This window comes from Pleurodeles waltl, chromosome 10 (assembly GCF_031143425.1).
Source record: "Pleurodeles waltl isolate 20211129_DDA chromosome 10, aPleWal1.hap1.20221129, whole genome shotgun sequence".
Lineage (NCBI taxonomy): Eukaryota > Metazoa > Chordata > Amphibia > Caudata > Salamandridae > Pleurodeles > Pleurodeles waltl.
In genome coordinates, this window is record NC_090449.1 from 132536772 (window position 1) to 132562982 (window position 26211).

Sequence of the window (26211 nt, forward strand, 5' to 3'; positions counted from 1 at the left end):
CAAGGCAAAAGTATCCGGCCTACATGCTTTCTGTGCCTTTGAAGCAACTAGTAAGTCATCAATGTACTGAACCAATGTTGATTGGAAATGCATTGATTAAATATTGATGGGGTTTCTGAAAAGCCTTGTGGGATCCTACACCAACAATATACATGATTACAGAATTTAAAACAGAAGAGAAACTGGCTATCCTCGAGTAGAGGCACTGAGAAAAATGCTTGTGACAAGTCCACTACTGTGAACCATTTTGCGTCACATGAGATTTGGAACAAACTCACTGCTGAATTGGGTACCACTGGCCAACATTTGACCACAATTTCGTTAATTTTTCTCAAATCTTGAACTAAGCAAAATTTCCACTTGGTTTTCGCAAACCCATACTAGGTGAATTACATGGGCTGCTCAGTACTTCTTTGAAAACTCCTTGCTTAACAAAATCTGCAATTACTGGAGTAATTCCTTTAATTACATTTGGTGCTATGTGATATTGAGGATTCTTCAGGAAAACTACATTAGGTTTTATTGGGACTTTGACTGGTTCAACTCCTTTAATTAGACCAATTTCTTTCCCAGAAGATCCCAAGTTTTTAAAATAACTGTATCTCGTAAATCATTTGTCAGGTCCAATACTGTAAATGCAGGATAAAGAGTAATCAATGGAAACTCTTCATTAACTAGATTACAGTCAGTTATTATGGATGATTCCTCACCATCACTATTTGTTTGGATGGCAATTTCATAATTTGTGCAGGTAATCAAAGATCTTGTTTTGGACAACAAATATATTCCCAATAGGAATAGTGGACTTGATTCACAGACTACAAATCAGTTCATACCTTCAAAAGTACCAATTTTAACAGGAATCCGCTCAGTAATCGGATTTGTCAAGTGCTGATCGCTACTCCTACAATCTGTTCTGTTTTCCCAGAATATGGCACATTAGGAACTTCTGCAATTCTGACAGTAGTGTCTAGCTCCTGTATCAACCAAAAATGAGACATTGTGACCCATTACTGTTCTTTTTACATAAGGACAACTCTGATCCACCTCTAATGAAGCTGCTAGCACACATACTTCTTCTTCCAAACTCCTACTCACAATGTCATCACTCAATTCATCTTCACTGTGTAGGAGGAACTGGTAATGAGTGGTTGGCTGCTTTGACTTAACTTTTGACCCATGTTCTGCTGAGGAACCACTATCTGCTGCTGTGCCATTGGAGCTTGAGGTATTTGTATTTTCTGCTGTGACATCATTTGCATCTGCTGTTGCATTTGCTGTTGCGGTACCTGAACATGTGGCACCTGCACTTGCTGTTAGAGAATTTGCATTTGTGGAATCTGCATTTGATTATTCATATTCTGAACATTTACATTATGATTCTGATTTCTATGTCCTTTCAAGTTTGGAAAATGGTTATCTTCGTCCATCTGCACAGCACCTTCATGCACCATCAATGGACACTCCCGCTTCCAGTGTCCAAAAATACTGCCCACAAGACAAGGTAACATTTCCTTCATAATCTGCCTATCCCCTGAATTAACATTAGTATTCAGATCAACACCTACAGGATTTCCAATTCCGTTTCCAAAACCACCACGTCCTCTGCCTCTCGCCTCTCCCTGACTCTGAATCATCTGCATGTTTCCCTATTGTTGTGGAATTCCCTGCATTCCTCATTGTGCTGCTCTAATCTGCATCACAATTGCCTTTTCTTTCAATCTTTTCTGTCTCATTTCAATCTCGTCACTGTAATTTTTTTGCAAACTTCAATACTCTATCAATTGGTTTTGCTTGCCAGAAAATCAAATGACTCCTAAGCATGTTACTAATTTCAGGTCTCAACCCTTCAACAAACCTGAACACAAAATGAATCATGTCTTTGGGCTCAATTGTCTCAGTACCACTGTAATGCTTGAATGCTTGCAACAACATTCTTTAATATGCATGTCTGGTGCACCTGTAACTGAATCTTGTGGAGGTTCTCTTGTCGACCAATCAACACTCCTTTTGCATGCAATCCATAAATCAGCTGGGACTACTATTTCTAAAACAGTATTTAAATCCTACCACTGGCATTTTAGCGAGTTTCACAAACCTGTCTGTCTGCTGGTACCATTCCACTGGCTTCTCTCTAAATCTCGGGTAATCATTAGTGAATGACAAAATATCACTACTGCTCCAAAGGACATGCACATAATTCCCTCCAGGAATTTCTCTCATTGGTAATATTTTACTGGACTATCAGCCTTCTGCCTATCAGTAGAATTCAAATTTGCAGACTCTTTTCTTCTGCTGTCTTTTCTTTACCCATCTGCCTTCCCATTTATCTAATGCTTCCCATGTTCGAATACTTTGAACTAATTCTCTAATGTGAATTTCCAATTCTAATCTGTAACTAATTTTTAAAGATTTAGATTTCTGTATGTCCACTTCATATTTTTCTGTAAGCTCTGATCATTTCTGATATGCCAATCCTGCTCTATTTGTGACATCTTTACACGTGAAGTGTAACTCATATTCATTATATGAATCAACTCTTTTTAATTCAAGTGTCCCCTCAATCATTTCATTTAATTCTAATTTGAATCTTGCCAGATTCAGGCCCTGATTATGAGCCTGGCTGTCCTAGGACTGCCAGACTAGCAGTGACGGTCGGACCGCCGACAGCCACATTATGACCGTGGTGAAAGCGACATGGTCCAACCGCCGGCACTGCCATTTTTTCACTGTCAACGGCCTAGCATGCCTGCAATCCTAAACTGACAGGGCAGTGCTGGGGATTACGACTCCCGTGTCCGCCAGGTTTGGATGGTGATTCCACCACCATGCAAAGGCTGGCAGAGACAGAGTGTTGGGGGCCCCATGGGTGCACCTGCACTGCCCAGGCACTTAGCATTGGCAGTGCAGGGGCCCCCGTGGACAGCCCCGTTGCGCTCTTCACTGCCTGAATTGCAGGCAGTGGGGAGCGCTATGGGTGCTGTTGCACCCAATGCACTACAACATTGCCACTGGCTAGATTATGAGCCGGTGTCAATGTTGTGGGTAGTTTACGCTGGGCCAGCAGGCAGAAACACTGCTTCTGCCCACTGGGCCAGTGGGAAACTCATAATAGGGCCAGCGGGTGGAAGACCGGAGTGGCAGTCTTCTGATCCAAAGAGTTTGGCAGGCGGCCTCCGCCACCCGCCAAACTTGGAATGAGGCTCTCAGTATTCTTTCCCCTTCAACAACTGTTATCACTTCACTCACTTTCTCCAACCATTCTGTTTACTTTTGAGCTGTCTCGCCTTGTAAAGAAACACGATTATTCACGTTGGGCACACATTGTGGAATATTACATGGCAGAACAATCAGGTGTCGTCAGAATTGAATTCGGATTTGGATTTAGTGTTGGATTTGAATTTGGATTTAGTGTCTCCGAAACTGTAAGTGGACCTGTTTTGTCAGAAGTCTGATTTATTGGAGTCATAACTCTTGCAGTAGAATTGAGTTTCTCCATTTATGCATTTGAATTAAAAATATTCTGCACATTGCTTTCATTATTACTCTGAACATACAATGGAACAACTGGATCAATTGTGACAGGAACTGTTAATGCTTTTGGGCTTGATGAAACATTCTGATTTCTCAAGTAAATCACTCCAGAACTCTAAAACTAAGGAACTCAATTGCATTACTTTTACTGGAGTATATCTTGGCATTGTCTAAGTTTGACTAACAATTTACACAGGGTCACTGAATTAAGTGTAGACTCCATCTGAACCATTGTTGGTTTCTGGAAAGTCTGTGGTGCCACCAGTACCATAATACTCAGTGCAGAACTGTTAGAAATTGGGTTTTTGGTTGGCAGTTAGGTTGCCCTCTGTCCAAGCAAGAACCCTCACTCTAGTCAGGGTAAGTCACACACAATCCAAAATCAGCCTGTGCTCACCCTCCGGTAGCTTGGCACGAGCAGTCAGGCTTAACTTAGAAGGCAATGTGTAAAGCATTTGTGCAATAAATCATACAACACCATAGCATAACACCACAAAAATACACCACACAGTATTTAGAAAAATATATAATATTTATCTGGGTATCTTCAGGTCAAAACGATCAAAGTTGCAATATGAATTTGTAAATATATCACTGAAAAGTGATATAAAGGGCCTGATTCCAACTTTGGAGGACGGTGTTAAACCGTCCCAAAAGTGACGGATATACCACCTACCGTATTACGAGTTCCATAGGATATAATGGACTCGTAATACGGTAGGTGGTATATCCGCCACTTTTGGTCCGGTTTAACACCGTCCTCCAAAGTTGGAATCAGGCCCAAAGTGTCTTAAGTCTTTAGAAAGTAAACAGAGTCTCTTTCAAACACAAAGTACCTGGTTTCTGGTGGAAAATCTCCTCAGAGGGTCACAAAGGAAGAGGTGCGTGGAAAAAGGGTGTGTGCGTCGATTTCTCCCCAGCACACACGGACTTGCGTCGTTATTTTCCACGCGGGGAAGTCGGGCGTCGTTTTCCGGCGCGCGGACAGTCTCTTTCTGTGGGTCGCGGGGATTACCAGATGTCCCGGTTCTGTGCGTGGATTTTCCTGCTTGTTTTCCGGCTGCGCGTCGTTCTGCGGGGCTGCGCGTCGAAGTTTCGATCTCACGGCAGGCGTCGCGTCGATTTCTCCTGCGGAGTCGGGCGGCGTTGTCCTTGCGATGCCGTGCGTCAAAGTTTTGATCTCACGGCAGGCGTCGCGTCGATTTCTCCTGCGGAGTCGGGCGGCGTTGTCCTTGCGAGGCCGTGCGTCAAAGTTTTGATTTCACGGCAGGTGTCGCGTCGATTTCTCCCGGGAAGTCGGGCGGCGTTGTCCTTGCGAGGCCGTGCGTCAAAGTTTCGGTCGTCCCGAAGGCGTCGCGTTGATCAGCGTCGGTGTGGGGCGTTTTTCTTGCCGCGGAACAAGCTGTGCGTCGAAAAGTTCGGCGCACGGAGCGTCCAAGAGGAAGAGTGAAGTCTTTTTGGTCCTGAGACTTCAGGGAACAGGAGGCAAGCTCTATCCAAGCCCTTGGAGAGCACTTTTATAGCCAGGCAAGAGTTCAGCAAGGCAGCAGGCCAACAGCAAGGCAGCAGTCCTTTGTAGAAAAGCAGACAGGTGAGTCCTTTGAGCAGCCAGGCAGTTCTTCTTGGCAGGATGTAGTTTCTGGTTCAGGTTTCTTCTCCAGCAAGTGTCTGATGAGGTAGGGCAGAGGCCCTGTTTTATACTAAGTTGTGCCTTTGAAGTGGGGGTGACTTCAAAGAGTCTCTAAGAAATGCACCAAGTTCCCTTTCAGCTCAATCCTGTCTGCCAGAGTCCCAGTAGGGGGTGTGGCAGTCCTTTGTGTGAGGGCAGGCCCTCCACCCTCCAAGCCCAGGAAGACCCATTCAAAATGCAGATGTATGCAAGTGAGGCTGAGTACCCTGTGTTTGGGGTGTGTCTGAGTGAATGCACAAGGAGCTGTCAACTAAACCTAGCCAGACGTGGATTGAAGGGCACAACAAGATTTTAGTGCAAAGAAATGCTCACTTTCTAAAAGTGGCATTTCTAGAATAGTAATATTAAATCCGACTTCACCAGTCAGCAGGATTTTGTATTACCATTCTGGCCATACTAAATATGACCTTCCTGCTCCTTTCAGATCAGCAGCTGCCACTTCAACAGTGTATGAGGGCAGCCCCAATGTTAGCCTATGAAAGGAGCAGGCCTCACAGTAGTGTAAAAGCGAATTTAGGAGTTTCACCCTACCAGGACATATAACTACACAGGTACATGTCCTGCCTTTTACCTACACAGCACCCTGCTCTAGGGGTTACCTAGGGCACACATTAGGGATGACTTATATGTAGTAAAAGGGGAGTTCTCGGCTTGGCAAGTACTTTTAAATGCCAAGTCGAAGTGGCAGTGAAACTGCACACACAGGCCTTGCAATGGCAGGCCTGAGACAGCGTTAAGGGGCTACTTAGGTGGGTGGCACAACCAGTGCTGCAGGCCCACTAGTAGCATTTAATCTACCTGCCCTAGGCACATGTAGTGCACTCTATCAGGGACTTACAAGTAAATTAAATAGTCAATCATGGATAAACCAATCAGTAGTACAATTTACCCAGAGAGCATATGCACTTTAGCACTGGTTAGCAGTGGTAAAGTGCCCAGAGGTCAAAAGCCAACAACAACAGGTCAGAAGACATAGGAGGAAGGAGGCAAAAAGTTTGGGGATGTCCCTGTCAAAAAGCCAGGTCCAACAAGAACTCACAATAGGAACTGTAGAATAGACTACAGGCTGAGCTACAGTTTGAATCACATGAGCTTGAGTTTCTGTATTAGCAGGAACATTAGTTGCAACCTGTACTTGGCTTTGTGTTACCACAACTGGAGGGGTTGAACTTTGACTAATACTAGTACCTGGACTTGCCTCTTGTGCTATATAAGGTGGGAGACATTTTCTCAATAATTATTGTTATAAATTCATCACTACCTGAGTCACTGTCATAAGTCAGCGATCTCTTAGTTTCAGCTGACTTCGACTCAGTTTGTTTATTCTTATTTATTTTTCTTTGTCTTTGGTCTAACATTGTCTTCTTTTCTGTCCTCCAACATTTCTGCTCATTATCCCATCTTGCTTCTAACAATGTTTTCTTAGCTTTTCTCATTCATCTCCCAAATTTTAATTTCTCTTGTTGTCTGGCTACTAACTCCCAAACAGCTAAAGCTTCAAATTGTGCTTGTCTCGAAGGGGGCTTTAATTGATCAAAGTACTCTTCTCAAATTTTCTAAAATGATATAATTAAAACTTCCATGAGCAGGAAACGCTAAACTCTCTTCCTTCTCTGTCATTTTGCTCCATTGTATTAAACAAATACATGCTGATGGACCCTTCTCCTCAATTACAATGTATGTGGATATATCTTCTGGCTGGGTAATTTCTCCTATTCTGATTGGAATGAAAGCATCTCCTCTTATTGCACTTTTTAACGCTTTGGAAAATTTAATTTTATCTTTAACTGACCTAAAACTACGAATTAATTCAAAACAGGAACTATTTCAATCACAAAATCCTTTTCACTTGCTACTCTCGACCAATAACTGTTCACGGTTTACCAATCTGTTTGCGGCTCCTTTCACCAATGACCTTTCCCAGCACGGACCCAGTGTTGTCACACTTGCTCACACAGTGGCTGACAAAGCCTCGTGGCTCGTCCTCCAAACTCGATTCACACACAAACTAAATGCAAAATTATTGTGAGCACAAAACCAAGTTGTCTGCTTACTACAGGTAGGGGCTAAATCAGTTCAGAAGCTTTACGGATATTTCGACTGCAGCTTTTAGCTCTAACAACTACTCCTTCAGCTTATAGGTTTCTCTCAAGTAAAATTTGACCTGCAAATTTCACCCTTGACTAATACCAGATCCTACCTGCGTGCTCAAGAATCACCTAGTGCCTGTCAAACTAGAACTCCCTTAACACACACTCTAGGATACTCTTTGTCAACCGTGTTGACCAAACACAGCAAACAAGTTATAACAACCAAGTCTCTCATACAATTGTACAACTCTCCATAGTCTTAGACCACGCAGGGTCTATTTTCAACATCCACATGGTCAATTGTTTAGCACAAACCACCACAATCATTTGAAGCATAACAACTTCCTTAATCTCATCCTTTGGAGTACGCAAACTCCCTACTCAACTACGTTAGAGTGCGCAAACTCCCAACTTCACTTATACATCACAATTTTGCCAAAGCATTGCGAGTGGAAAACCCTACTCAGAACTCAAACAACACTAGGAGATGTGGGAACGTACCAAATTTCATTTAAACAAGAATTGGCAAAACCAAAATTCCCACAAAATCAATATTTTAAACAAGCATTGGCAAAACAAAATCTCTCCAATCCAGGATGATTCCCTCCTATTGTGACGTAACCATTCTCATTTGCTACTAAAGTCTGTGGGTGTGTGACCTCTTATATCAGGCTAAGGTGACATGTAATAGGCCAGTGACATCTACTATACTCAGAGGTCGACTCAAATCTTTTGACTCAGATAGGAGTGTGAGATCATCCAATCAAACAATATAAACCAATAATCATCAAATATAACATCAACATATTACATTTTGAGTCAGTAAGTTATACACACCATGACCTATGTGGCCATGAATCACCACATTTATTGCCCTTAAATGAACAGTGCTAAAGTCACATAAATAACACGCAAGACCAAATGATAGAAATACAGAAACAACACAGGCTGCCCAAAACGTCTGAAGAATCTCATTCTTGCCAATGTATTTACTATTAAACACACCAAAAGAACAACAACAGAATTAAGTGAATAATAGCAACAGAATACATTTAGGGGCATATTAACGAGTCCCTTCTGCCTCCTTGTGCCAGATTAGCATCATTTTTTTTAAGCTAATGTGGCCCAACAAGGCCAAAATCCACACGCTATATTTACAAACTGGCGCAATGCATGCTTTGCACACTTTGTAACCCTTTGCGCTACATTGTGCCAGCGTCAGGCATAATGTATGCATAGGAGGCATTCCCCCGTTAGAAGGGCCAAAGAACTGGTGCAAAGAAATCTAACAGTTTTCTTTGCATAATTTTTTTCAGCACTTTTAACGCCTTTTCACAGCAGGTGCTAAAAAGGAGGCACACCACTGGTTACAATGGGCCTCAATGAGCGTTGCCGAATTAGCGTAAAGATTATTGACGCTCATCCTTCAAACCTCGGGACTGGTGTCAAAAATTCTGATGCTAGTCCCCTAACTACCCCCATGGTGCACCAAATTTTAAATATGGTGCACACATGGTGGCATTGGTGGGGCGTTAAGGTGCGCAAGAAAAGTGGTGCTGCACTGTATATGATGCCACTTTTCTTAACTATGCCCCTTAGTTTGTGCAGTTGAATTAATCACAATCAATTAATATGTATTCAAAATCAAATGTTAGGTCAGTCATCCCTAGCTAACACTCTAATTCGAAATGCATGTGTGGGCTTCATGAAAAAATAAGACAAAATTAATTTGGAAACATCGAACTAAGGCGCTAACCAAAATAAGCGGCTGGATTTTCTGAATTCTCTCTGGTCAGAAGTTTCCATACAAAAATTACATTTAGAAAAGAACACAGAAACATGACATGTTGCTTCCTGCCAAAGACTAAAGCCTGTTGTAAATGTTGCAACTATTAGCTCAAGGAAATACAAGAAATGAAACATGAGCACAAGACAGAATTTTCCATTGGGCAAGTCATAGAGGATGTTTGAAGAAACATTATTTTGCAAAGTTAGCACAACATTTAAATATCATGCTTCTAGAAATGAATGGGCCTTTTAACTAATGCTAAGCAGGAAGAATAAAACATTCCTAATAATTTCGAATTATTAGTTTTTGTAATACATTTTAATAATCTTCTTTTGTCAGTACATGTAATTATGATTAATCAGAATGTATTACATTAGCATTTATTTTTTCACATAGAACTTCATTGTGGCTAACACCATGGAAATCACTTTTCAAACCACACATTTATTTTTCTAGCACATGTTTTTCAGTTAGGCCTTTTAACCCCTTCGCTGCCAGGCCTTTTCCCCTCAGGTGCTTTGCCTTTTTTTGGCTATTTGGGCAGTTTGCGCTTAGGCCCTCATAACTTTTTGGCTACATGATCCACCCATGCCAAATTTGCATCTTCTTTTTACAACATCCTGGGGATTCTAGAGGTACCCAGACTTTGTGGGTTCCCCTGAAGGAGACCAAGAAATTAGCCAAAATACAGTGAAAATTTCTTTTTTTTTTAAAAATAGGAAAAAAGAGCTGCAGAAGAAGGCTTGTGTTTTTTTCCCTGCATATGGCATCAACAAAGCGTTTGCAGTGCTAAAATCACCAGCTTCCCAGCTTTCAGGAAAAAGCAGACTTCAATCTGAAAACAAAATTTTTCAACACAATTCTGGCATTTTAATGGGACCTACCCCATTTTTACTATTTTTGTGCTTTCAGCCTCCTTCCAGTTAGTGACAGAAATGGGTGTGAAACCAATGCTGGATGCCAGAAAGCTAAACATTTCTGAAAAGTAGACAAAATTCTGAATTTAGCAAGTGGTAATTTGTGTAAATCATCCAAGGTGTTCCTACAGAAAATAACAGCTGAAATAAAAGAAATTGAAATTGAAGAAATAAAACAACAATTTTTCTCAATGTTTTACTCTGTAACTTTTTCCCGCAATGTCAGATTTTTTAAAGCAATATACCGTTACGTCTGCTGGACTCTTCTGGTTGCGGGTATATATAGGCGTTATAGGTTCGTCAAGAACCCTAGGTACACAGAGCCAATAAATGAGCTGCACCTTGCAAAGGGTTTTCATTCTATACCAGGTACACAGCAATTAATTTTCTGAAATATAAAGAGTGAAAAATAGGTATCAAGAAAACCTTTGTATTACCAAAATGGGCACAAGATAAGGTGTTGAGAAGCAGTGGTTATTTGCACATGTCTGAATTCCGGGGTGCCCATACTAACATGTGAATTACAGGGAACTTCTCATATAGGCTTCTTTTTTACTCAATGTCTTACATTTGCAAGGAAATAATGTAGAGAAAGACAAGGGGCAATAACACTTGTTTTGCTATTCTGTGTCCCCCCAAGTTTCCAGATAAAAATGGTACTTCACTTGTGTGGGTAGGCCTAATGCTCGCGACCAGAAACACAACATGGTCACATCACATTATTACATTGAAATCTGACGTGTTTTTTTGCAAAGTGCCTAGTTGTAGCTCTAGCTCAGCCGGCACCTATGGAAACCTACCAAACCTGCGCATTTTCGAAAACTAGACACCTTTGGAAATCCAAGATGGGGTGACTTGTGGGGCTTTCACCAGGTTCTGTTACCCAGAATCCTTTGCAAACCTCAAAATTTGGCTACAAAAACACTTTTTTCCTCACATTTCTGGAATCTGAGAGGATCCACAAATCTCCTTCCACCCAGTGTTACCCTAAGTCTCCGGATAAAAATTGTACCTCACTTGTGTGGGTAGGCCTAGCGCCCGTGACAGGAAATGCCCCAAAACACAACATGGACACATCACACTCTCCCAAACAAAACAGAGCTGTTTTTTGGAAAGTGCCTTGCTGTGGAGTTTGGCCTCTAGCTCAGCCGGCACCTAAGGAAACCTTCCAAACCTGCACAATTTTTTAAACTAGACACCTAGGGAATTCCTAGATGGGATGACTTGTGGGGCTCCCACCAGGTTCTGTTTCCCAGAATCCTTTGCAAATCTCAAAATTTGGCTAAAAAAACACTTTTTCCTCACATTTCGGAGACACAAAGTTCTGGAATCTGAGAGGAGCCAAAAATTTCCTTCCACCCAGTGTTCCCCGAAGTCTCCCGATAACAATGGTACCTCACTTGTGTGGGTAGGCCTAGCGCCCGCAAGAGGAAATGCCTCAAAACACACCATGGACACATCACATTTTCCCAAAGAAAACAGAGGTGTTTTTTGGAAAGTGCCTAGCTGTGGGTTTAGGCTCTAGCTTAGCCGGCACCTAAGGAAACCTACCAAACCTGCACATTTTTGAAAACTAAACACTTAGGGGAATCCAAGATGGGGTGACTTGTGGGGCTCTGACTAGGTTCTGTTACCCAGAATCCTTTGCAAACCTCAAAATTTGGCTGAAAAAACTCTTTTTCCTCACATTTCGGTGACAGAAAGTTCGGGAATCAGAGAGGAGCCACAAATTTCCTTCCACCCAGCATCTCCCCAAGTCTCCTGATAAAAATGGTGCCTCACTTGTGTGGGTAGGCCTAGTCCCTGCGAAAGGAAATGCCCCAAAACACTATCTGGACACATCAAAATGATCAATTACAAAACTGTCTGTTTTTGCGGGGGGCACCTGCATTTTTGGTCCTGGGCTCAACAGCCATCTAGGGAAACCTACCAAACCCAGACATTTCTGAAAACTAGACACCCCAGGGAGTCCAGGGATGTGTGACCTGCGTGTATCCCCCAATTTTTTCTTACCCAGAATCCTCAGCAAACCTCACATTTAACTAAAAAAATCACATTTTCCCCACATTTCTGTGTGGGATCACTGCACCGAGACAAATTTCACTTGTGTAGGTGGGCCAAGTGCCTGTGGCAGGGAAGAACCAAAAACATGTTGAAATTGAGGGGGAACCAAAGCGGCTCCAAAAGGGCAGTTTAAAAAAAAACATTTTTAGGCTGACAAGTGCAGCAGAAATGTTATCGGTATAGATGAGACAATGCTGGGTGGTAGGAATTCTGTGGATTCCTGCAGATTCTGGAAAGTTCCATCACAAAAATGTGGGAAAAATGTGTAATTTACAGCAAAGTTGGAGGATTGCAGGGCATTGTGGGTAAGAAAATGGTGCGAGATGCATGTGAAGCACACCACCCTGGAATCACCCAGATGTTTTGTTTTCAGATGTGTCTAGGTCTTGTGGATTTTTCTACATGGCAATGTCCCAAAGTTCAAAAAGTGCAGCCCTCACCATTCCAAGAGGGACGATTTTGAGAGTTAGCCAAGCTCTCATGGCCCAAATGTAAAACCAGAACCCCAAATAATTAAATGTCCTCTTGCTTGCTGTGGGATAAGATGTTTTAGTGTGCGGGAGAGCTGAAAGACTGTTACCCCCTTCAGTTGGGGTGGGGACATAACCAGAGCCATACTGGTTGGGAGCCACCACCCACTATTTTTCACTTTTAACTCCATGGCATCTAATATGCTTTCTGCCCCCCTGGGTAGTGGATCCGGGGTAATTGCCCCATCTGCCCACCAGTGGGCAGAACAACTTTGGCCCCATTTATTTGGGGTGGAGGTATGGCCATACCCCCACCCTCTTATTTTGGAAACAAAATCTTCCCTGGTCTCTGGTGGGCTTTCTGCCCCCCTTGGGGGCAGATTGGCCTTTCAAAAATAGGCCTATCTCAGATATGGCCAACAGTGGGGAGTGACCCTTGCCCAAGGGGCTGCCCCCCCAAACAAAACACACACATGGACACCCACCAATCCCAGGTGGCTGAGTGGTTTCTGCCCCCCCGGGGGCAGATCGGCTGAATGGAAATAGGCTGATCTGCCCCCAAGGGGAGCAGAAATTGCCTAAAATGAATTTGCTCCCCAGGGGAACAACCCTTGCCTAAAGGGTCACCCCCTTGCCTGAAATTGACACAAAAAAATAAAAATCTCTGGTGTCTAGTGGTTTCTGCTCCCGTGGGGGCAGATTGGCCTAACAAAAATAGGCCGATCTGCCCCCAAGGGGTGCAGAAATGGCCTAAATACAATTTGCCCCCCAGGGGAGCGACCCTTGCCTAAGGGGTCGCTCCCCATATATAAAAAAGTAAACATTAAAAAAATATATATCCCTGGTGTCTAGGGGTTTCCTAAAAATATTTACCCCCCTGGGGAGCAGCCCTTGCCCAAGGGGCCACTCCCCTTATGTATAAACAGAAAGAAAAAACTAAGCTCCCTGGTGTCTAGTGGTTTATTTAGGGCAAATTGGCCTAATAATAATAGGCTGATCTGCCCCCAAGGGGGGCAGAAATGGCCTAAAAGTACATTTGCCCCCAAGAGATCGACCCTTGTCTAAGGGGTCACTCCCCACATACAAAAAACAAAAACAAAAAAAAGATCCCTGGTGTTTAGCGGTTTCTGCCCACCCGGGGGCAGATCGGCCTAATCATAATAGGCCAATTTGTCCCCAGAGGGGGCAGAAGTGCCCTAAAAATAAATTGCCCCCCCCCGGGGAGCGGCCCTTGCCCAAGGGGCCGCTCCCCTTATGACATAAACAAAACAAACAAAAAATTCCTTTGGTGTCTTGTGGCATTTCTGCTGAAATGCAGAGAGAGACATAAAAGGAGAGGAAAGGCCTTTCCTCTCCTTTCATGCCTCTCTCGCCCCCTCCACGTGATCGGAGGAGAAATGCTTTTGCATTTCTCCTCCGATCAGCTTCCAGCACGGTGGGGGCAGCCTCTGATGAGGTCAACGCGCGATCACGTGCTGATGTTATCAGTCACCATGGAGGGTCTGGGGGGTCAGCAGGTTTGGGGGTGAAAGGGGAAGCATTTCCCCTTCCATCCCTGCACAGGGGAGGGGGGTGCAAGGCCCCCGGGAGGAGCGCTAGCACTTCCCCCGTGGGCGCCTAGCTGGACGGAATGGTTACGTCCTGGGCACCCGAGCTGTGCTGCCCAGGACGTAACCGTTACGTCCGGGGCACCCGAGGGGTTCATACACGTTATTACACATCATGTTTTAGTGATATATTTGTATTACTTTTTGCCCTCTAACATCCAACAGGATTCTCAAAGTGGAGGGTATCTAATGGAGACAGCTTTCCTTTTAAAAATCGGTTACCATCCGTTCTCAGGATTGGGTAGCTCTTGAGAGGGTTGCAGCTGTCAAACCATTGATAACTAGCATTTCAAATGGCAAACTGGACAAGGATTAAGCTAAATATAAGCTGCCACTGTGTTCCAGGCACTGACTTTTCCACCTCTGATGCCAAAGGTCGCAAAGGCAGTGTTAGAGGTCTGAAGGGGCAAGCCAGGGGTTGCAGCTGCGACCCTTGCCAAGCCCTAAATGACGCTCATGTGTGGACAACTTGCAGAGTAACGTTTTTAGATTTCCAAACACATAGTCATAAAGTTTGTGATTTTACAAACCCAGGCTTTGCAGTCACATTATAGTTCTAAACATGTTTTCAGCACTGCATACACCAAAACCTGAAATAACATCTGAGAAACTTCTGTTCATGTTGATTTTCAGAAGGTGCTGTTCACAAACCAACAAGTTTCCACATAGTTGCTGTGAGAATTCTTTATGAGATTACATTGCTTTCAGCCCTAAAATTATATTTAGTACTGAGGACAGTATTAAGTGTTAGCTCATATTCTCCAGCATTGCTCAGTAGTCTACCTGCAAACACCAACCTTAAATATCTAGGCCCAGACTTACTAATGCTTTACGCTGGATGTGTATTTCAACAGGAACGTAAACCCGGTGCAAAGAGTTGGGGGCCCAAACCCGATGAACAGAATAGAAAACAAAGCATGATTTGCTTTGGAAAGTTCTTCAAATTTACACTGTGAGGTAATTTATGCCAAGTGGGTGTTCCGTTGGTGGTAAATGAACATTCCCATGAAACCACCAATGGGTTTTGATGCAAATTCTTACCTGCTAACATAAATAGACAGGAAATTGAGCCAAAACCTTGCATCTCCTCGAAGCAGGTGTAAACAGGAGACATTTTTCAACTTTGCATGTGTGCTGCATTGTACAGTGCACATGCAAAGTGAATATTTTTGTAAAAAATAGGGTTCCCTTCCTTTACAAAACCTAAACTTTAGAGAACGCAAGTACCCTTGTATTTTGGTGCAAGGCTCTGTGCGTTGGTGCATGAGAGCTAAAAGTGCACCAGCACTGGTGTAGAGAAAAATGCCCTATATCTTAGCAAATATGGCACATTTTTTCTCTTTAGCTTTGGTTGTTGCACTGTCTTGCGTAAAATATTTGTAAATCTTGGCCATAATAAATACACATTTTACTCTAAAGCACTCGATCTTTGCCCCGTGGTTTCCTGTTCTGCTGTTTGTAGTCCAGGTCTGATGTGTGGTTGACCAAGATGGATGGTCTGTTACTCAAAGGAATGTCTTGGGATATTTGTCAGAAATTGCTGGTATTTTCAACATCCATATCCAACATAATTTGCACTTCTTGATTTTTGTTTTTTTGATTTACAGATGTTTCCAATCATAAAGAATTTGGGAGAAACCTTGGTAAAAAATATCCAGAAAACAACAGAACAAGAGGAACCCTTAGACATGAAAAAGTAAGTAGGAAATTGAAGCACATTGGGAAATCGTGGTTGCAAGATTGCTGCAAAATGTTGAATTTTTAAGAGTAAAGATGTAACTTGGAACAACGTTATGAGTGGAAAGGTTTACATTAGAGTGACGAATGCTGATGGTCCTAGGAGAATTGAAAACTTGTGAGAAATATTGTGAGCTAAGACTGGAAGCCATATTGGGATCTATCAAATCAAATCAAATCAAATCATTAACATTTATAAAGCGCGCTACTCACCCGTGCGGGTCTCAAGGCGCTAGGGGAAAAGGGGGGGTTATCGCTGCTCGAACAGCCAGGTCTTTAGGAGTCTCCGGAAAGCGGAGTGGTCCCGGGTGGTCCTGAGGCTGGTGGGGAGGGAGTTCCAGGTCTTGCCCGCCAGGAAGGAGAAAGATCTCCCACCTGCCGTGGAGCGGCGGATGCGAGGGACAGCAGCGAGTGCGAGGCCAGAGGAGCGGAGGAGGCGGGTGGGGACGTAGAAGCTGAGGCGTCTGTTGAGGTATTCCGGTCCCTTGTCGTGGAGGGCTTTGTGTGCGTGGGTGAGAAGTCGGAAGGTGATCCTTCCTCTATAGTCTGTACGGAGTTGAGTTTGTTGTAAAGATGGCAATTAAAGTGACGTCATCAATGTTCTCTGAGTGATGATTCACAAAAGTATTTGTGCATGTGTTGTTTTGACTTTGGGGTGCGAATTTAGCCCTTTACTATCAACCTTTGATAATTGTGTCCCTCTAGGGTAGGAAGCAAGAATTTATGGATGTATCAGGGACCAACCTTGTGACCCATACCACTATTTACCTTAAGTTTGTTTTTATTTATGTGCCTTGACTCCGCCTACACATTTTGGCATTAGGAAGTGCAAAATTGTTCCTTTAACATACAATTCTCTGTGTTCTCCCCGAAACATTGGTCCACATTTTGAGTTACTACATACCATTCCACTTGTTTATTGAACATTGTTAGACCTGGTATCCTAGGTGTGGTTTCCCCTGTCTTTTTTGCCTCTGCCTCCCATGCTTTCACTGTGTGCTGGACCCTGTTTTTGCTCATATTGGTACTTTGGGCACTTTACCACCGCTGACCAATGCTAAAGTGCAAGTGCTCCCTGTGTAAAATGTATGTGTAATTGCTTTTTCATGATTGGCACATTTGATTTACTAGTAAGTCCCTAGTACAGTGCACTAGAGGTGCCCAGGGTCTGTAAATCAAATGCTACTTGTGGGCCTTCAGAACTTGTTGTGCCACCCACATAAGTAGCCTTGTAAACATGGATCAGACCTGCCACTGCAGTGTCTGTGTGTTCAGTTTTAAACTGCCAATTCAACCTGGCAAGTGCACCCACTTGCCAGGCCTAAACGTTACCTTTTTATTCATGTAAGGAACCCCTAAGGTAGGCCCTAGGTAGACCCCTGGGCAGGGTGAAGTGCATGTGAAAGGTGGGACATGTACTGATGTGTTTTACATGTTCTAACAGTGAAATACTTCCAAATTTGGTTTCCACTGTTGCAAGGCCTATCTCTCTCATAGGTTAACATGGGGGCTGCTTTTAAATAATCAGTTTCCCTTTGGGAGTAGATAGAAATGTGGAGTTTGGTGTCTCTGAACTCACAATTTAAAAATACATCTTTTGGTAAAGTTGTTTTTTAAATTATTAGTTTGAAAATGCCATTTTTAGAAAGTGGGCATTTTCTTGTTTAAACCATTCTGTGACTCTACCTGCTTGTGTATTCCCTGTCTGGGTCAGACGGATAGTTGGGCTATTTGCAATTCCCCTCTAGACAGTGACACAAATGGAGCTGGGGTGTAGCCTGCATATCCTGATGAGCCATCTGAGCTAGAGTGGAGGGAGGAGTGGTCACTTACACCTGAATGGGCTGTGCCTGCCCTCACACAATGCAGTCTCCAACCCCCTGGTGTGAGTCTGGAGCTAAGCCTGGGCAAGGCATGATCTCCTGACCAACAGAGACTTTCCTTTGAACTTTGCCTACTTCAAAGTCAGAAAGGGGTATAAGTAGTGGATCCAAAACCCCAGATTTTTAGATCACTTCTGGAATCAAGAGGAACCTCTGCCAAGGAGAAGAGCTGAGGAGCTGAGGAGCTGGAGGAGGAGTACTTCCCCTTTGCCTGTGACTGTGCTTTGCTGGGTTGGCCTGCAGTTGCTGCTTCCGTCTGAAAGAAGACAAAGTCTGGACTTTGTGGTATATTCCTGCATGTGAAGAATCTCCCAAAGGCTTCGATTGAGCTTGCCTCCTGTTTTGAAGTCTCAGGGCCATAAAAGACTTCCTCTGCCAGCACCTGGACTCTCTGTTGAAACTCCTGCCCTGCCAAGTTGTGCCCTACCTAATCCCTGGGGCCTTGATAGGTTAAGTTGGCAGAACAAGGACTGAAATCCACACACAGAACACCATGCTGGGACAATTTCGATGCACCACCTGCAATGTGGCTGAAAAATGATGCATCACCCGCTTTGCTGCTAAAATCGACACTCCACCTGCATCGCAGCTGGGAGATCAATGCATCGCAGCTGGAGAAATGATGCAACAGCCGCTTGCAGCTGCTGATAGCTACGCAAACCGCATGCAGCGCGGTTTTTCAACAACGTACAACTGGATTTCTCATGCATTGGCGCTGGTGTCAAAGTCATTGTGAACCTGCGCAAATCCGAGGTGCCCTGTCCGGAAATCAACACATCTCTCTCTTGCGGGAGAGGAAAACGATGTATCACCGACCTGACCAGAGAAGAAACGACACACGTCTTCACTTGCGATTAATGAATCGACACATCGCTGACTTTTCTGAAGCACGCTCATCCGTGTGGCTTTATTTTTTACACAAACCAGGTACTTTGTGTAAAATCAACATTTCCATTGTTTTCTATGGAGTAATGCTCTTATTCTCTTTAAAATTCATATCTTGACTTGGGTATGTTGCATTTTTGTCGTTTTTGTTTGTTTGATTTGGATAAATATTACCTATTTTTCCAAACTTGTGTGGCTTCCCTTTTGTAGTGTTTTCACTGTATTACTGTGTGTGTTTATACACATACTTTACACATTGCCTTTGAGATAAGCCTGACTGCTTGTGCCAAGCTACCTAGGGGGTTAGTAGGGGTTATCTTGGGTGTCTATCTCCCTTGTCCTGACTAGAGTGTGGGCTGCTGGTTTGGCAGAGTGCAAGCTGACCGCCAACCAGAGACCCCATTTCTAACAAACATAATTAAAGCTATTCACACAAAGTCTATTCTACAGCAGTTGAAGGGAAAAACTTGAAACTTCTTCAATTCACATTCGAAACCTGGTTTTGGTGGTTGAAGTACTGGATGCGTGACCCTGACGTACTCTCTCTTCCTGATGCAGGTGGCAAGTGATACTTTCCATTAGTTACTCATTTATTTATTCCTAGATGGACTTTGCCACAACAAGGGCCCTTGGTATAGTGGGTCTGCATGCACAGATCATGGTAAACACCACTCTTGCCCCTTGGTGGAGAATCCACCCTATTTGAGTTCTTAGCCAAGTGCTGCCTTTAACAGCTCTTTGCAACGTTGGAAATGTTAGTAGTAAACTTCCTAACCATCCTGTTTCATTTTACTTTGGATAGTCTGTGTGAAAATGCAATCTTATCACTCCTCGGTGATCTGATACTGATCGTTACCTCTGAATACCCACCCATCACCATATCCTGGTAATTCAAACTGATTACTTCTCACAGACGGTTGGTCTGTGTTCTCTGCTACTCCTATCATCTGAACCTCAAAGGAGTGGCGCTCCATATAGGTCTTTACCCTGCTACCTGCAGGTGCACAGTTTCCTGAGTATGTTCAGAGCTTCTGGGGCAACTAGAATCTATCCAACCTCTGGATGAGGAACCCTCACTTCTCAACACTGCGCTAATGATAAAGTACCCTAGACTCACCCCGAGCTGACTCGCTCACCGTCACCTAGTTGTTTATCTGTTCTACCTGAAGCCACTCACCAGTCAGTCGCAGGAGTGCCTTAAAGCAGTGGCATCTCTTTGATTCTTTTGATTCCACAAAAGCCTAAGGTGACACTTTCACTTAAATGAATCACTACCCCTAGGGGGAAACTTACTTGGATCGAGATTATTCCATGAGTCTTGAAGCCCTCTTATACTAACACTGAGAGGGGGTGCCGGGTAATGCTGTAAATGCCAAAACTGCCCTGGACTCCAGTCTATTCTTTGCTGGTCTCTTTTTTGGGACACCTCAGAGGGCAACTGTACTATCATCGATTTCGAGGGCCATGTTTGACCCTACGCTACCATGACAGAGTGAACTTGCACATTTCTACTCTCATTGATGAATGTGATGAGTGTAGAAGTAATCCCACATTTGCTCTCCTCTGTATAATGATATGCAGCATCTCATCTACATTACTGGTGCTGTTCCAAATCTTCTCAACAAACCTACCTGTCAGATCTAGCAATTGGGTCCACGTGAACAGTAGGATTGTTTTTGGCGATTTGCTTACAAGTAGTTGTCCTGCTTTTGTTGGTTGAGGGACAGGAAACATGTTTTTTTTTAGTAGTAATTATGTTAAAACCAGTATATTATTTTGGGTTTTTTACTCTGGTTCTACATGGTTGTAGATGGATGTGTCTTTCATAAGTATTAATATGGGCCAGGAGGTTGAGATATTGGATTGAACTAGTGGAAAGCCAGACGTCCATGTTAAACAGCCTGGGCAATAGGTAAGAGCCTGCAGTACTGTGCCTGGTGCAATATAGATGGTAGTGTGAAAGAGGCCCACTAATTTTGGAAGGATGATCTCATCTTTTTTAGAGTTAGACTGGTGTTTACAGTCCAGTATTGAAGTCATTTTTTTAATATTGGGAAGAGAGTCAATCTTATATTATATTTCATTGGGAAAAATCTTAATTGCAAATATTCTTTTTAAGGGATAATATATTCATATGAAAAAAGAAATAATTCACTCATTCAGAGGATTAGCTCATTCTACAAGCCTTTATTTGAGGTATCCAGTGCTTTAAAATTTGATTTCATAATCCATTGCCTTTATGGCACGATTCTTCAAATATTAATGTGCTCTTGATTTTTATTCTTCAAATTAAGGACTTCTCTTGATTTACATTTTTGTGCTATTAATGATCTAGCAACCTATGATGTGAAATACCTACTGGGAAGAGGGGATGGGAAAATTAGAGAGGGTTACTAATAGAACAGGATTAGTCAAACCAAAATGTTGACTCGTGGGACAGTACATACACTGCAAAAAGGGAAAATTATAAATAAATGTTTTTACCTCTCTGTAACTCTTGCTAAAAAGGGAATTGCCACTACTCACAAATCCCTTTTGTGACTGAGAGTACAGAAATGGATTGATCTGACAATTGGTTGGGCAGAGATTGAATCAGATGGCATATCAGTGGGCTGTTACAAAGGTCTCGGTAAAGGACAGCATACACAAACATGGGAAGACATCCTAACTTTCTTCCTGAAACACTGCCACAAAGTAATGACAACCCCATGCTGGACTGGTTGACCCTTCAGCTACTAGGGGTTACGGGAGAGCGCCGTTCATACTCATTAGGTACAATGAGGGGGTGAATAATGGGTCCTAGGTTGAATTTTAAGGCTTCCTCAGATAGCAAACTAAAATTTTGAAATCAGTAATAAGCACCAAGGGGCATTCTAATAAACTCCTTATCCATTCCATCTATACCATCTTGCGTGGCCCAATGCACCCCGCCCCAGCCAATGTACTCAACATCTAATTGCTAATGTAGATTTTCCTAGTAATTTATGACGGAAAGTCTTAATTTTATTAAAGACACGGAGGCGAATATTATGCGTTCTTTTCTTACTTTAATTTCAATAGCAGCAGTCAAGAAACTACAACTACCAAAAGGATTAGCTGTGGGCTAACCAATGGGAGTAAAACAGAAAGTAGTAGTGAACCAATCAGAACAGGACATAAACCATAGAGAGTACCCTTGACTGCAAGCAGCCCTCTTTTCTTGAACGAGACAGTCAAGCGGAATTATAAAACAACGGATAAGTAAGTCCAACAATTGCGAAAGACAAAGAAATGGCACACAATTCTTGCACGACTGCGAAAAACCGAGATGGCGATGGAGAAGGAAGGTGCTCCGAAGCGGGATGTGGAGATGCTTCCAGAGGATTCTTCATGAAGAAGGAACTGATTGAGCCAACGGCGTTATCCGGAAGCTGGAGGCAGTGCTGGAGTCGCTGGGAGGGAAAGAGAAAGTACATATTAATAGAAGTACTGAGGTGGGATAATATTTGCCTCCGTGTCTTTAATAAAATTAAGACTTTCCGTCATAAATTACTAGGAAAATCTACATTTTATGACAAGACCGGAGGCTCTATTATGCGCGTTCAAAGCTTGTCAATAACTATAGAAGAAGCCGATCTAACAGGTTTGCAATAAAATGTTTTAAACACATTATCATTTGACCAATCTGCCGACCTGAGAATGTCCTCTAAACTGGACCCAAGGGCGAAAGCCTTAGATGCCATGGCCCCCCTGGAAGAATGTGCCCCAAATACAGAAGTATCAATTCCTGCTAAGGACATAACCCATTTGATCCAGCGGGCTAAAGATGCAGAAGTGACTGGCTTGTGAGGTTTGCGGAAGGAGATCAACAATTGAGTGGAAGAGGACGTTCTCAGGTTAACAGTTCTCTTTTCGTATTCTTTTAAACAAAGGCCCACACACAGTTTTGGTCTGTCAGGAAAGAAAGGGTAAAAAACAGAATGTAAATTAGTTTTGGTGCGTTTGGAAATGTGGAATAAAACACCTGAAGGTAAGAACTGGCGTGCCGAAACATCTAAGGACTTAACGTCTGAAGTCCTTTTGATAGAAATTAAGCATAGCAACATAGTGAGCTTAGCGGAAATCATTTTGAGGGAAAGAGAAGAATTATCTGGCCAGGAAAGAAAAAGATTCAGTACCAGAGAAACATCCCAGATGTGAGAATAGTTAGCGGCAGGAGGCCTAGAGAGCTTGACGCCTTTCAGGAGACGGCAAATCAAGGGATGGGACCCAATAGGATTGCCGTCGATATGTGAGTGATTCAGGGATATAGCAGATCTGTAAAGATTTATTGTGCGGTATGACTTGCCCAAGCCCGCCTGAGCGGCTAGAAAATTAATAATTAAATTTAGATCTGCTGAAAAGGGATTGGAACATTTTCCCAGACACCAGCTTGACCAAAGAGCCCATGCTGATTTGTAGGCCCGTCTTGTACCGGGTGCCCAAGCGTTGTTAATGAGTTCTGAAGCTTCTGACGAAATAGCCCAGGGCTGTTGGGGAGACCGGAAATGAGCCAAGCTGAGAGGGTTAATGATTGGTCGAGAATCAGATTGTGGGGCTGACCCAGAGGATCCAGGAGGAGAGATGGAAAGGACGGGAGTAGGATAGGGAAATCCACTGCTAGTTCGAGGAGGGGAGGAAACCAAACCTGGGATTGCCAGAAGGGAGTCAAAAGGACCAGAGACGCCTTCTGACGTCTGACTTGGTTTAGGACCCTGTTGATTAGAATAAAGGGAGGGAAGGCGTAATTGAGAGAACTGGACCAGTCTTGTAGAAAAGCGTCTGTAGCTAGAGCCAACGGATCCGGCCGCCAGCTGAAGAAATTGGGAAGCTGGGTGTTGAGCCGGGACGCAAAAAGGCCTATTCGGAACGGACCCCACTTCCGTCCTATCTGGCAAAAAACTGACTGGTGCAATTTCCAATCGCTGGAGTCCGAGAGATGGCGTGAATACCAGTCTGCATTGGAATTCAGAGACCCCGGAAGATACTCGGCTATGAGGGAGAAATTGTGGGATAGACAAAAATCCCAGAGACTCTTGGCCAGCAGGGCCAGAGGTCTGGATCTGGTGCCTCCCAAGTGGTTGATGTAACGTACCGCTGAAATATTGTCCATGCGAAGCAGAATGGAGCATCTTGCTCTGTTTTTTGTGAAGCTTCTGATTGCAAAGGAGCCTGCAAGAAGCTCTAAACAATTTATGTGCAATCTGGACTCCTCTGCGGACCATGAACCGCCAGTCGATATCGAACCACAGCGGGCGCCCCAGCCTGTGAGACTTGCATCTGATTCTAATACAAGATCGGGCACAGAGGGGAAGATGGATCTGCCGTTCCAGGCCTCTAAATGGGATATCCACCACTGGATTTCCATTACGGATTCCTGGTCCAAGGAGACGAGATCGGAAAAGGCTAAGCCGCGATGCAGATGAAGGATTTTGAGACGCTGGAGGGCACGGTAGTGAAGAGGCCCTGGGAAGATGGCCTGGATTGAAGATGATAGGAGGCCGACCACCCTTGCGAGTGTTCTGAGAGATATAGAGCCCTTTTGAAGAGTATGGATAAGTTCTTTTTTGATTGCGGAAACCTTGGAACGAGGGAGATATAAAGCGGCCGAGACGGAGTCTATTTGGAAGCCTAGAAATTCTATCTGTTGGGAAGGGAGAAGAACAGACTTTTCGAGGTTTATCAGGAACCCGAGATCTGTGAGGAGAGAGGCTGTTATTTGGAGATGCGTCAGTAAAGAAATTGTAAAAACTTTCTGTGCGACGGATGAATAGGAATAGTCAGGTATGCGTCCTGTAAGTCCAGTCTGACTAGCCAATCGAATTGGAGTAAAATATCCCTGAGATGGATAATGGTTTCCATCTTGGAGTGGCGATAGACGACAAATTGGTTGAAAGATTTGAGATTGATTACCGGTCTCAGCTTTTTGTTTTTCTTGTGGACGAGAAAGATAGAGCTTATGAATCCGGAAGGGTCTGGAGAGCAAAGATGGATGGCATTCTTTCTTAACAGAGATTGAACCTCTATCAAAAATTCGAGCCAGGGGACCCACTACCTCCAGAAGTTTGTCCTGGCACGTGGTCCAGGCTTTGTCAACCCCCTTACGGGGATCCTTACCAAATTTAGTAAAGAAAGTGATGAGAGAGTCGTCAATTGTAGGAGTAACCGTAATATTGGATTCCAACGACGGCCTGGGGCATTCAGACTTCAATTTGGCTCTCGTCTGCTTATCTAGAGGAAGCCGAAGACGGGAAGCAATATAATCACCTACGTGCTCCAGAGGAAGCCACTCTGTGGAGTTAGGATGATGGATTAAAGATGGGTCAAACATTGGAACCCCTTCGGCGTCAACCACAGTGGTAGAGGGGCCACCTGACGCCATTTTGCAACGTTTAGGAGAAGAAGGGGAAAAAATATCGTCGGGGTTGTCAGATTGGGATAAATCATCCAAGTCCTCCTCATCTGTGTCCAATATTTTCGAAATTACAATCTTTTTTGGCGCATCTAAATGTTTTAATTTTGATTTGCATTTTGACTGGGATGTCGTACTCTTGGTGCAATTCCCCTCCTTAGAAGGAGGCCTGGGAGGAAGTAAGTCCTCGGTCTGGCGTGAGGCAAGCTCACCTTCTGTCTGTGCGCCTTGACGTGTTTTAGAGGAAAATAATTTCCGTTTTCTGCCTTCCCCCGCAGAATGGGCCATAGACTTGGACACCATGGACATAACTGAGTTTTCAATATTTTTTGACATCTTGTCCATTGATGCTTTCATAGCATGTTTCACTGAGGACTGGATAAATGTATTTAAGTCTTGACGAAAAACAACATCCTCCTCCTCAGAGGCAGATCTTGAGGGAGAACTTCCCATATCCATAATGATAAAATATTTAAAAGAAACGAAAGTCAGTAAAATAATCACTAAAACCAAGCAAAAAACCACTTTGGAATACGAAGGGTTAAATTGGAGCAAAACGCTCCCAAACTGGTGGTCGAAGCTCCTCCCCGAGGCGGGGTTCGAGGTTTCCTGAAAGCCGAGAGAGGCGAAGGCGGAGTCCAGCACACGCGCTGTCTTCCGTGTACACGGAAGGCTGTGAGGCCGTAAAACGAAGAAGGGAGCCGTCTACGAGGACCGGTAAGCGTTCTCCAACCGGCGCGCAATAGAAACAGCGCGCGCTGTCAAACGGGGAACACGGAGTGCATAATAGAACGCTCGGAAGAGCGCGAGGCAATAACGGCGTTTACCAGCCAAGAGGGGCGGGGGGGGGGGCCCGAAATATTACAACCGCGGTGCGGTGACCGTCAAAAACAAGTAGAACATTAAAATAACGCTGAAACTAAGGTAACATAGCAAAACATAATAATTAACATGAAAGGAAAAACATTAAATACGAAGCCAGGCAAAGAAGAGTACTTATCTTGACTGCGAGCAGCAAGAAAAGAGGGCTGCTTGCAGTCAAGGGTACTCTCTATGGTTTATGTCCTGTTCTGATTGGTTCACTACTACTTTCTGTTTTACTCCCATTGGTTAGC

At 43.7% G+C, this 26211-nt stretch overlaps 1 protein-coding gene across 1 annotated transcript in view; it reads left to right on the forward strand.

Annotated features, from left to right (window-relative positions):
* LOC138261215 (cytochrome P450 3A21-like) overlaps positions 1–26211 on the forward strand; it is a 425990-nt gene that overhangs the window by 229291 nt on the left and 170488 nt on the right. The window contains exon 6 of the mRNA XM_069209968.1: positions 15769–15857. Coding sequence (XP_069066069.1) covers positions 15769–15857 — 89 coding nt within the window. The remainder of the gene's footprint in view (positions 1–15768; positions 15858–26211) is intronic.